The sequence below is a fragment of the Anas acuta genome, chromosome 8, assembly GCF_963932015.1.
Source record: "Anas acuta chromosome 8, bAnaAcu1.1, whole genome shotgun sequence".
Classification (NCBI taxonomy): domain Eukaryota; kingdom Metazoa; phylum Chordata; class Aves; order Anseriformes; family Anatidae; genus Anas; species Anas acuta.
In genome coordinates this window covers 29,959,601-29,973,115 of record NC_088986.1, presented here as the reverse complement: position 1 = coordinate 29,973,115, position 13,515 = coordinate 29,959,601, and the positions used below count along the sequence as shown (strand labels likewise).

At 37.4% G+C, this 13,515-nt stretch overlaps 1 protein-coding gene across 2 annotated transcripts in view; it reads right to left on the bottom strand.

The window, feature by feature from the left end:
- Positions 1-13,515, bottom strand: part of DPYD (dihydropyrimidine dehydrogenase) — a 355,462-nt gene that overhangs the window by 120,445 nt on the left and 221,502 nt on the right. For both annotated transcript variants that reach the window (XM_068690107.1, XM_068690108.1), the window contains one exon: positions 11,997-12,161. In XM_068690107.1, coding sequence (XP_068546208.1) covers positions 11,997-12,161 — 165 coding nt within the window. The remainder of the gene's footprint in view (positions 1-11,996; positions 12,162-13,515) is intronic.

Below are 13,515 nucleotides of genomic sequence, written 5' to 3'. Positions count from 1 at the left end.
GTACCCATACAATTCAAACAACCTCTAGATATGCTCACCTGAGCTGTAGTTTATTTAAATAAAATATCCAGCAAGTGTTTTCAGATTTCAGTGTAGATACGGATCTCATGGATATGTCTAAGTAGCCAAGAATGGTATGGCTAAGAATAAGTCCTTCAGGTTCTTACACAGCAAGAAAAGTGGCACCAATTTTAGAAATGCTACACTGAAATTTAGGGCATGGACTTCAATACTGCTTTTGCAAATCCTAAGACCTAGCTATTCTGCATAAACTGAAACAATCCATATAACTGCTTTTTGTCCTATAACAAAAATGTTAAACAAAGAATTATATTAAAATGAATTTTGGAATAGATTAAAAACTTTGATGTTAAAAAAAAAAAAATGAAAAAGATGCAAAAATATGCCACTGAGAAACATTTTTCCAAGGAGCTGAGGCTGACCAGCACAGTTGCAGAAAATCAGATGGAAAAGTACTACATTGCTTTCTTACAGTTTACATTGAACTTAAGTGTTTTATTACAAAGGATGCATTCAGGTCGACTTGAAAGAATCCTTTTAAATATTTATTTGGTTTAAATGCTTAGAAAATACATAATTGCTGAAAAAAAAAAGGGTTAGTAAGGAAATGACTCTGTCTCCACTAGATACACACACAAGGTTGAGGCACATGAAAACATTTCTGCTGATGTAGGAGTTACCACTGATCCACCTGCAGCAATTGACTGTTTCAGTCTTCTTTCAAACCCCATAAAATACAAGGAAATTCTAGTTTGCTTTATTTATTATATTAACTTGAATTAGTTTGTATTTGCTGCAAACAACAAATAGGCATGTGGACAGGTTACATACTGTCATACAGTTATTCATTACCCTAAAAATTCCTCTAAAAATTTTGTTAATCTGCATGTTCCTCTCAGTGAATGAGGATTAAAAAAAAAATCTTGGAACCCCCTATGCCCACATTTCGATCTGAATTTGAGATCTTTCCACAGCTCCCCCCAGAAAACACCGGAGGCTGGGATGAAGTCCAGCTGCTGTCAGTCAGACTGAAGAGCTGGCTCCAGCTGTGGTGGCTTCAAGCATGTGCCTCTGCCTTTCTTGTCTGAGCTAGAACATGTCTGCTCAGAGCTAACTCTCCTACTGTCAGTGCAGTTCCTAACAGTGAAATAAACTCTTTACTTGCTCCTGAACAAAAATAAATTGTTTGATGGTATAACTGCATCTACGCTAGGGTTCTGCCAGGACAGTAGCTAGATGTGATTTTATTTTTAGTAATCCTAGCCTACATAAGTATGTGAGCAAGACTTTTAAATATAGACCTAGCCTTCATATTTTTCTTTATTAGAGCTCTAACAGAATGCCTAAAATGCAAACCACATCACCGAAATTAAGGGCAGGATATGGTCCACAGGAACAGCAGATATTTATTACTTTTATCAGGTATAAATTTGCTTTATTATTATTCTTGTAATATGCAGTACATGAAAGAGAAAAAGCAGAATTATCTAAATCACATATACTCAGTTCCTCATAAAAGACTAAAATCGTATCATAGCCAGTATAAATGAATGTCATAGCTACTATGCATTTTAAAAGATCAAATTTTGTAATTTACCCAATTGCCTATGACAAACATGAAATGGAAATTGGGAGAAGTACTTGGGGGAGGGGAATAATTGTTTTACACACGTAATAAGGCTAGCAGAATTTTGTCATTTTTACAAAGTTAAGATTTAAATTTTGATGGATCCTTGACTGTTAACAATTTTAAACTGAAAAATTTTGTCATTTGGGGGTTTATTTTTTAACATTGCCAGAAGGTCATTTTCTCCCCATCCAATGGCAACTTCTACATCCTAATATTAAAACAGTAACTACCCAGAAAAGGGCATTTCCTAGGGAGTAATGACTGGCTGGGAGGAGTTGATGGCCCGAGGCACTGCCGAGGGCCATTAACCCTGGCCAGTTATTAATCGCCAGGAAATGCCCTGCACCAAGGTTGTTATTGCTATTTTAAGCACAGATTTGGGGGTGTGGGGAAATGGACATCTTAGTGTACAGATTTTTTTAACGCATGATGCAATTTCCTTTGTTGCAGTTTATGGAGGACATTTCTAGAAAGAATGACTGCTCTGCCCAATACCCAGCCGGATTTCACAGATCATTTTGCAGCACAACATTGTGCTCACAGTAGCTTACAAACCCCTAAAAACAGTTGAGGGTTTTAAGGGTCTTTCTGCTCTCTCTAAATAATAGTCTATGTAGAAAAATGAAAGAAAATACGAACCTTAATAAGATGAATAAAAATATACAACTCTTCTTGTCACTGTCAGCAGAATTACATTCTAGAAATATCTTTTTAATCACACCGTCTTTATGTGTAGTGCATTTCCTTCATTGAGACTCCTGCTTAATGACCACTCACATTTCTCATCTAAAAGGAGTTTTTTGCAATGGCAACAGCCAAAAAACAGCCTGAACCAGTTTCAGCTGATGCTAACCATTAAGAAGTTTGTCTTGTCCAATAATCAAGCAGATTGGGTCATTTTCTAGGAGATGGCTGGTGAAGTATTTCAGAAACTGCTTTAATTTTCTCCTAGTTCTTACCCTAAGGCTAAAGTTTTAAAGATGTGCTCATAGTCCTCACAAAATTGTGAAAATTGTTCTTTTCTTGCAGAGATCAATAACTCACTCTCCAAATCAAAGCGATATTCTTAGCGTACGTACAAATAGTCCTCTGCCATACTGCACTACTTACTATTTGTCAAACCTTAGCTGTGAAAATAAAACAAACAAAATAAGGCATGGCTTTATAACACACGGAGTAAGGAAGTACAGTTCTGCACTAGAGCAATTTGACAGGTTTCTCAACAAAGCGGTCCTTTCCAAGTGCACAACACAAAAGAGCTTCTCACATTTCTCCTCAAGGTCCTAATTTGTCACCACAAACATGTACATTTGAATCATAGATTGATTGTCAGGATCTCACTGAATTTACCATGAGGTTATATTTTCAGTTACAAATTGCAGTTTCCTGAAGAAGACGCATGCTTTCTTGAAATAAAATTCACTCAAACTGATGCTGGGAACGTCTTTCCACTTTGCCAGATTAATAACCATATTCTTAAAAAGATAATAACAATCATAAAAACTGAATACTGTGGCAGTTGGGGCCAACTGGTCTGACACATACTGCGTGATCAGAACCCCAAAATGCATGAACAGACATCGTCTCCATGTAAAACTTCAGCAGGCTTTCTTGTGTTTCTTTATGTGGAATTGTCTGTGGTGACCCTCTGGAAATGTAGCACTTCAAATCTTAGCAACTTGAAGACAGCACTTGAATTACATAACCCTTAGTACACCACTTCAAACTAATTGCATTTTCATCTCAGCTTGAGTTTACATAATGTAGTTACAACAGGTTGTCAAACGCCATACAGGCCCCGGGCTCCCAAGGTTGAGGCAGGACTGGGAGGTCAGAGCAGGCTTCTAACCCTGCAACTAACCATGCAGCTTTAGGAATGGGTTTCACAGCTCAGCATCCCTTCTCTGACGCAGACCAGCAGCAGCTCTCTAGGGCAAGTTTTAAGTAATATTTCCCTAGAAAACTCTCACAGCTTTTAAGAAATCTGTGGCACAGGAATTCCCTGAGCCAGAGGTGATGTACTCCATAGGCTTCTCCAAATAGTTTTTCCAGTAGGTTCTTTCTCAGCGTATGTATGCCTCTGGCACCAGCAGTGTGTTCTGTAAGAACACGTCCCACAGCCACAGTGGCACGTGGAGAGATGTCCCCTGCCACTGACTTCCACCTGCCTCCCCTTCTGATGCCAATCCAGCTGCACCCTTGCTGAGACAGGGCAATCTGAACTGCAGACTATTCAAAATGTGTAAATAAAGTGAACCAATACTGTGGCATAATGATGGTTTTTGCTTGGCTCTGTCTTCCTTTCCTATAAATTCTATGTTTGATATGGTTTATTTCAATGTTATTGAGCATTAAGCTGAGATTTTCATAGTGCTCTCTACTGCAACCCTAGCATAGCTAGCTTTGAATCAATCATTGTATATATAAATTTAATACCGTTTTCTCCCACGTGCATCACTACATTTATCTTCATTTAATTTTATCTGGCAGTTCATTGGCCAGTCACTCGGTAGTGTAAGATCCTTTGCAGTTCACATCTCATCTTCATCCCCCTATAATACCTACTATTACCAGAAAAGTTCACATTTCTGAGATTCTCACTCTTTTCCAGATTGTTAATAAACATTTTAAACAGCACAGAATGCAGTACAGATCCCTAAAGAATTTTACTGGAGCTCTCTGTCCACTGTGAAAATTGAGTATTTATTTCTTAACATTGTTTCCTGTCTTTAACTAGTTATTTATTCATGCAAATTTCTTTTGGCAACTTACTTTCTTTCAAATACTTCAGTGAGGGACCCTATCAAATGCTTTTGGAAGCCTAAGCAGACTTCATCAGCTGAGTCTCTTTTGATATTCTCAAAGAACTTCTTTTTAAGGCATGGCTTACTACAAAAGGGGTTCTTAGTATTCTCTCTCCCCAACTCCCTTTTATTATCATCATTTTCTTTTTTTACTAATTCTATTTCTTAAAGGAGCATTTACCAGTTTGTATGCAAGGTCTGCAGACCCCCTGATCTCTCCTAAAAAGAGGTGCTATGCTGACCACCTACCAGTTCTCCACTATTTTTCAAGCCTCAAGCAGAGTTACTCTAGCCAACAGTATTTTCAAACTCAGAAATAAATGCTGATAATAGATGTACATTTTCCTGTATTTTCTCATTTCTTCACTAACACCTAAACATCAAGAACTTAAAATCTATAGCGCCGCTTTCTCTAGTTCATCCTCATCACCATTAATATCTAAGTCATATGAGGTTTTAGCGTTTGTTATGACTTGTGGAAGAGTGTTTCTCAGAAAGCTTCCTTCCTTATAAGAAAATGTGGTCTCAAAAGCCCAATACATCAACATTTCTGTTGCTAGCTTCTGTTTTTGTTCACTTATTTTTGCAAACAGAAACTGCTGTGCCTACAGAAATGGATGGGTACCACTGGTGTAAACCCACTGAGTAAATCAGAGTTCTTGATGAATTCCTCCTCAGAGTGCACAGAGGAAAATGCATCCTGCTAGCTCACGAAGAGCTGAACTAGCATCAGGAGCAATGAGGACGCCCTCAGAATACAGGTGAGTGAAAGCTCCCCTGGAATATGCAGAGGTGTATTTTTCAGCATGTCTGCTCTTCTTTATGGCAGCACTTTTCCACCCCTTTTCCAGGCAGCATCATCCTGCACTGTTTTTCATCCTCCCTTTTCCTTGTTTTGAAAGATGAAGAGGCAGTCATATGCTCCATGCTCTGAGGCCTCTTCTCTTCTACCCACCGCAGCAGTCACTGGACATTGAGAAGTCTTGGCCATTCTTGCACTCCATATTATCTAGGACCAAGTGGTTTAGCTCCTGGACAAGGTAACTAGTAGGAGTGCTTTACTGCAGCCTTGTTCTCCCTCTTCGGCTAGGATTTCCTCTGATGTTAAGGGACTCGGCCTGCTGCCAGTTTTCTGTAGTGAAAGGGATCTTTTCCATATGGTGAATTTAACAACTGCTGTGTGGGCTTTTTCACCTCCTACCAAGCATCCATGAAGGCTGGGTTTGGGAAGTTTAAGCTGCAGCAATAACAACTTCTGGAGATTTTAAATGTAATTTGTGGATCTGAAATTGAGAACAGGGAACCCAGGTAGGTGCTCTGCACTGCTGGGCACTTCCATGATAGGCAGTGGGCATGCTTCTGGGCAGCATGGCTTGTGGCTCCCTTCCTCTGTCCTTTCTAGTTGATGTGGATGCACACATCAGTATGTATCTGGAATATAAAACGTGCTTTCCCGGTATGGAAAGCCATATCTATCTATACTAGCCCAAGAAATACCAGGCATATATGGAGAACAGCTGACTGACAATATGATCTTCATTTCTTCTGAACAGGACTTGCAAATACAAAGATGATGGTTCTGCTTTTCACCTTCTCTAATTACACATATTATAAATGCTATTACAAATTCCAAAAACAAATGGTAAAATGAGCTATTACCTTATATAACCTGGCTACTAGCTCAAAATGTAAATACAGTGTACACTACACAACATCCCACAGACCTCTGAACACCCATCAGAAGTAAAAGCTATAATAATGCCTGCAAAAATATACAAAATATTCCTAATATACCTAGTAAGAAAGGCAAGCTTGACTTTTTTTTTTTACAGTAGAGCTGTGATTTCTATGGCTCTATGGCTCCTCTATATCTAAAAAAGTTTTTTTTTTTGTTTTTTTTTTTTTTTTTTCAAATATGTCATTCAATTCCTCCCAGTCACCAGATTACAAGGTCTACTGTTAGTGCAGACTGCGAGGGAAAAGCACAAAACATAAGCACAAAAATGTTATTCACAGTCTGTGGATTAAATCTACTATTAAAAGCAGAGTTGGTCCTATATATAAAGCTTGATATGTAGGATCCCACTTCAGGGATCACTTCGGTAAATTAATCAAACCTCTCCATGTAAAGCATCCAAATAACTACTATTGCTGTATGAAATATATTTCCATTCAACTTATAACTTCAGAAATATTTTTGAACACAGCTTTTTTCTTCCCTAAAGGTTATTTACAGGAACAAAGTAGTCATGTATGCCTGTTCAACTATACTTTCCTTGCTGGAACACCTTTTTTCTCTTCTCTGTGTAGAGTTTAACTAAAAAAAACAAAACCAAACGAACCAACCAACCAACCAAAAAAAAACCAAAAAACAAAGAAAAAGCACTAGCTACTCTATTTCACACCTCTATGGACTCTATGGATTAAAAACAAAATATAATAAAATATTACTAATTACTCCAGGAGATTTATTTATTATTTTTTTTGAGAATGCTACAAAGAAGCTGGTTATCAGCCTGGAATATAGTGATCTGCTGTTCTCTCTAACAGTCTAACATGGCTATTCCTGACAGGTGTTCCTGGGACATTCTGAACAAAATTGTTGAACAAAAATATATCTTTAACAGTTTCAGCCTTGAAAAGCTGCTCTCCACTGACTAACTGTCAGAAGGACTGTCAGCAACATTCTGCATGCAGCAGAACAAACAATAGGAAGACAAGATTTTTAAGCTTAGCTTTGGGGTCCTATTTAATGTTTCTAGCAGAACAGGTTTCTCAATTCAACACGCCACAACGCTGATATCTGAATTACAGAAGCAGTGTCACAGCTGACAATCTGGTATCTTACATAAGTTCCTTAGAATCATACAGCAGTCTGGACTCATTTGTGTTCACTAAGAAGGCCAAAAAGTTAATTTTAGGACTTCAGTATACAAACACAGCAATACTGGAAAATACTCAGTTTGGTATCTTCAAAGATTCCGGTTATTCTTATAACAAATCTCTCAGACATTTGCTGGACTGCTGTCAGCCCTGTAGTGGATGACATTTCACACACAATTTAAATATTTAGATTTTGAATTAATTTGCATGTTTTTTGGTACCAATTACACTTTTCAAAAGGCAGCGAAAGACTACCTGGCAATTGTGCCCATCCCCACATCACAGAACCCTCAGTTCACATTGTTCATCAGAGAATTGTTTTGCCACTTTCAGGCACTGCCCCCCTCAAGCATGTTCTCCCCAGTGCAGATGCTGCAGAGGCTCCAGGGTAACAGGAAGCCTTAAAATCTTTGACTAGCTACTAGGTACTGTAAATACAGACCTGCTTATGGGACTGGAATAGGCATCTGTGTAAGGAGCTGCTTTACCAACTCAAATGAGCAGGTTTAGCTATGATAAGCATAAGGTTTGGATGAGGACCAGCATTTAGAGTTTTTCTGAAAAAACAAAGTGTTACCGGCACTATGTCCCATTCCCCTGAAATCACCAAAAATGACTCTCGTAACTTCCAGCTCCGCTGTGCACACAGCTCCCGGTTTTACTGGCACACAAAGATATATTGCCATTACTGGTGTTCACAGTTCCCAGCACAGATAACAGCTACACCCTAGCTAATGTCAAATACACGAACACAAAATTTCAGCAGTATGTTCTCTTGCAAGGTTTTATGGTTTTCATTTCAACTTTCTCAGCCACTTTCTACGGATCATGATAGCTTGTAGACTTTTGCTAAAGTAAAAGTGAATTCTTCTTTTCTTCAGAGTTTTTATTCCTGATTATATCATGGGGGTGAAATCTTCTTGGCCAAGCTATTTCCTAAGTAACTAGTTTCTTGAATACATGGTAAAATACATTTTTTTTAGCCAAATTTTGGCTGGAAAGTACACCAATTCACCATGTAGTCAGGTACCTCATTAGTAAACAGAATATGGAAGTACAACTACAGTGGCATTAGTATCAGTACTTTTGCTCCACTATCTAAAGCACTTCAAATATTTCATGTTCAAGCAGACAAATGCTCATCAACCATCCATGCAATGTCTGTTTTGAAACAAACAAACAAACAAACAAAACCCCACCCTTTCTAGCCCCCTCCCAAATTCTACTGCTGAGCAAAATATCCCTCTGGCAACTGTGTTAGCTGTTGCGTCCCTCCCCAGCATCATGCCCACCCTCAGCCTACTTGCTGTCGGGGGCAGAGAAGGCCTTGATGCTGTGCAAGCACTGCTCAGCACAAGCTGAAACACCAGTGCATTACCAACGCTGCTTTGGTCACAAATCCACAACACAGCACCATATGTGCCACTATGAAGTTATTGATTTTCTTCTTGAGTTTTACATTAACGCAGCACACAACAAATAACCTGTTACTTTACTGAGCAGGGATGCAAAATTTGCAAAGAAGTCAGCTTTATGCTAATTCAGAAAGAATATTTTCATATTACATTTAGGACCGTGAAATTAATAAAATAATTGTTCCAGTGTTTCTCACTGTTAAGTTCTCAGTCTCTAGCATTAAAGAACAAAACCAATACATTTTATGCTGATTAATAATTGTATAGAATGATAAATCCTATGGTATCAGATACTGTATGTGGTTATAAGAGAGAAAAATAGAAATACTTAATAGATGTATTAAGAAAAACTTAGTTAACTATGTAAGGAAGATGTTTGGAAATAACAAAGACAGACCAATATACAACAATATCAACCAAAATAACAACCATATCTGGGAAAGTAAAAAGGACATAACAAATAGAAACAGACCAATTTCCTTCTCACTTTCACAGCTCTCTCTGACTGAAAGAATGTTTTCTGGGCATACAGGACAGCAGTGGACACTGTTTTTCACACTGCCTCATTTGAAAATTTAGCAGTAAACAATGCTGAATAAAACCATATGTTTACAATGGTCTCAACCACATTGCTAACGTAGCACCTTACTGAGATAAATGAAGTACTAGAAGGAAAACAATCCCGTTTTCAACTGCAAATCATGAACAGAGAAGCACTCAACTTATACAAACAAACAAAAATCTTGGGCCTGTACTGTGAACACCACCTAATTCCTCAGTGATTGTTTCTGTATGGAAAAAACAGTAGTAGTGATATTAAATTCAGTTAAAAATAAAAAAAAAAATAATAAAAAAGAAGCCAAGTTGAAATAGCAAAGATTTTGATGGTACTTCACAAACAAGCCTACAAAATACAGTTCCTTTCTCCTCCTGCTTTGTCCTCTACTTGGACCCTTAAAATTCTTTAATTCACCACCCAGTGGCATCAATGCAAGTTTCTACTGGTGGCAGCTTTTTGCCCAGGTCCACTTGAACTGGATTCAGGGCCAGAGAAGAAGAGAAGCCTGGGAGAAGCTCCAGACAGAGGTGACTCTAAGCTGCAGGCAAGAATCAGGCCACCCACCAGCAGGGAGCACACAGTGCATCTGGCCAAGCAAGATGCTCGTTTCTGATTTATAGAGGCAAGGAGTCACAGGTATGTGACATTATCCACTGAGATGTGTGGGTGGTTCTCAAAACCCCTTTCAAAATTTACTTTAAATGCTAGCCTTTATTAGGGGAATTTAGCATCTCCTTTTGTATTATGGTTTGTTTCTTCTGAATAGCATGTGATACAACACTGCTGTAGCACTGTCCTGTAGTGAGGTAGGTATTTAAATTTATAAAAGAAATTGGACATTAAAATGCTTGTATTACATAGCAAAAGTCATTATGTATCAATTATGATTTGTTTTTAATATTTACTGTAGCAAGGTTTCTTTGCTGTAGTCACTTCTGTCCTCACCTCAGCTTTGCTTTTGTCTAAGCAGATGTCATTTTTTGCTTGTTAATTTAGCTCACCCAGACAGTTCTCAGAAACTACTTTTAGTTTTAATAATCCCCTCCTGCCCCCCGACCACATCAATTGTAAAAGTCTTTCTAGAGGTGTGAACAGGATTTGGAGAAAAAAAATAAAATTCTGCAAGCTCTAATTATAAAGAGTATTTCAAAATAAGCATCAAGAGACTTTTGCTAAGTGAACAACATTCTGTTTCCAGTTAGCAACAAATTTACCATTATAATAATGACACTTAGTCAAGTTCACAGACACGTATTAAAAATCCCCATGAGCAAAGGGAAGGTACAGTGCCGGATGCTGCTTCCCCTGTGCCCACGCAGCATTACCAACCCCTAAGACACCACAGCAGCAGCCACAGCCAACGTGAGTAGCTGAATTCACGTTCTCAAACTAATAACTCACATAGGAAGGAATGAAGATATTCACCATGAGAACTACAGAAGAGTGGGACTTCTTCATCCCACATGAGGAGATAGGTCTCAGAAAATTCACATTTTCCTTTTGAAATTGTCACTAGGTCTTTCCCTCACAGCAGAGAACAGTTTAGACTCAAGCACAAAATACCGAGAGATTTTTGGTGAAGACTGCAATAGATCATTCCCAGAGCAGAAATGGCAACAGTCTGCCTGCCTGCAATATCCAGGACTTTGGTAAAGGATGTTAAAATCAGAGAATTAAAACATTATCTTTAGGTTCACGCTTGCATTATTATGAAGCCCAAACACAGTAAATAAAGTGACGTGAACCTCAGCAATGAAATACACAGTCCATGTATAATGAAGTAGGACATTAAACATGCAGCATTTAGACTTTGCTATCAATAAAATGTGCTCAAGCACTTTTATAGTTCCAGATGTGTACACTGAAACTCCAGGAACAAGAAAAAATATCTGACTGTCTTCATGCCATAATACATTCAGGAATGTTCACTTATTTTGTTCATAGCTGAACTATGGATGTAATAACTTCAAGACAGAAGATACCTAGGCTCTGGGATTTTGAGCTCTTTCTGTTCGAAATGATGATTGAAGTGAATTTTACTTTCCACCTTGTTGTTCTTATTCACTAGAACAGGAGCTGAAAACCACTTATGCCAGCTAGCTGGCGTCATTGCTCACAACTTTCATTATTACCTTCTAGACAGATATTCCCCATAGCCAAGAAGGTTCTAACAAAACTCTCTCACTGCAGCAAAGTTAACTTTAAGTCAATGTTCCTTCTTTTCTAGTAAATCAGCCAATTACTTATGAGAATATCAGAAGTATCTTTCACATTTGGATTAAGAATGAAAAGAACAAAAATTCCTTTTATAATCAAATTCAATTAACAATGAAAATGAATACTATAGGTTTCCTCTTTAAATATAATTTTGTATGCAAACTTATTCACAGAAGCACTGATAAGCATCCACACTAGAATCAACTCTTTCCTTAATATTATCTATTTGAATGTAAATATCAGCCTAACTAAAAATGATTGTTCTCTATTTGTGTAACAGTCATTTCACAGTATTTGCTGTCATAAAAATGATTTGGATGAGCTTTTCTGTTTTTCAATACCATACTCATGTCAGTAAGGAAACTGGCTTTCTGTTTAACAAACGTTAAATAGAGGAGCTTTTACAGACCTATAAGCTAGAGATTTTAAATAAGTATACTGCATCTTTATGATTTAGTGGTACTTACTTGGTTTGGAAAGTCAGCCTTCAATTCCGCAATGCTTCTACACCAATATGCTGCTGTTTTCTCGCTGATCAGTTCAATGTTTAGAAAAGAGCCTTGGCCTGGGCCGTACAGGGGACCTGAAGTAATTCCACGCACAATCCTTGGAGAAACATTGGTCACAATATCCTGCAAAACAGTGAGACCTGTCAGAATGGCTTTGCAAAGTGAGGATGTGTATCAGTGAGGTCTATGACATTATAGAAACTTACCTGAATTTGATGTTTTAAAAATTCTGTTATCTACATTGGAGCAGAAAAATGTTTGCTCTGTGTGTGAAATGGTATGATAAATTATTTCAACTATCAAGAACATGACAATACATGACATCTATAAACTACCATGCACAATATCATTCAGATAATGTTTTTGTGTTGGGTAGATGGGAAACAAAACTTTGTATAAATATCTGTGCAGGCCTCAGTCATATAACAGAATGCATGGGAGCTATCATCCCCCAGAGAAGGTAGAAGGTTGTGTCCTGCATTAATAAGTGAAGTGCAAAGGGGTGCTGCCCTCCAGACTCTCTGATGAGAAGACAGAATCACAGGTTGAGTCTCTAGCAAACATATATCAGCATGTCAGACTTCACATATGAAATGATATGATAAAAAGAGATCAAAGTCAAAAAATAAGAGCAAAACCAGTTCAAATTAAGATCAGTACTGCAAACCACAACATTTCTGAAGGTCAGCATGAGGTTAGCAAACAATTTTGAAAGAGACAGTAAACACATAAAATGTTGACTTGTTTAGTAGTCTTAATTAAGCTACAATGTCACCATATCTATATTTACAAAGAACTGTAAATTCCAACATTATTTAAAACTAAAGAGAAACATAGATGGTAAAGTGTTCTTTTTGCCAATTTCCAATTAAAAATAATTTTGAGTAAAGGTCATTTATTTACAAATCTATCAGAATTATTTGTTTAAGTACCCCTCCTCACCATCTTGTCATTTTTAGTGAGATAACATGAACCTCCATTAGTATATAGCAATTAAGGTCAATTTACATATTTTAATTAAGAACCATCCCATATAAAACAATTAGGGTAATAGGCATACTAACTGGATTTCATAACATTTGGACGTTTTTCCAACTAGATAGACAGGAAACCTTAATTAGCATTAATTAGCACTGATCTGCATATGTTTGATAAGGCATACCCTTGCCACAAAAGATTATTTATTCTTGAATCTGCCAAATGTTACAGTTACAGAGGATAAAGGGACTTTTCTTCACACTGTATGTAAATTTGGGATAATCTTCATTTGTTTATAAAGTTGAATTACTTATTATACAGTAAATATGCACTAATATTTTATAGTGATAGATAATTATACGTCCATTCACATATGTAGAAATGATACAAAGTAATCTTCCCAGTTCATCTATTTTCAGACCTAATAGTAAATCTGGAACAGTGACATCACAACAATCCTCAATTTTCCTATAATAGTATTTTGCCTTCAACACAAAAG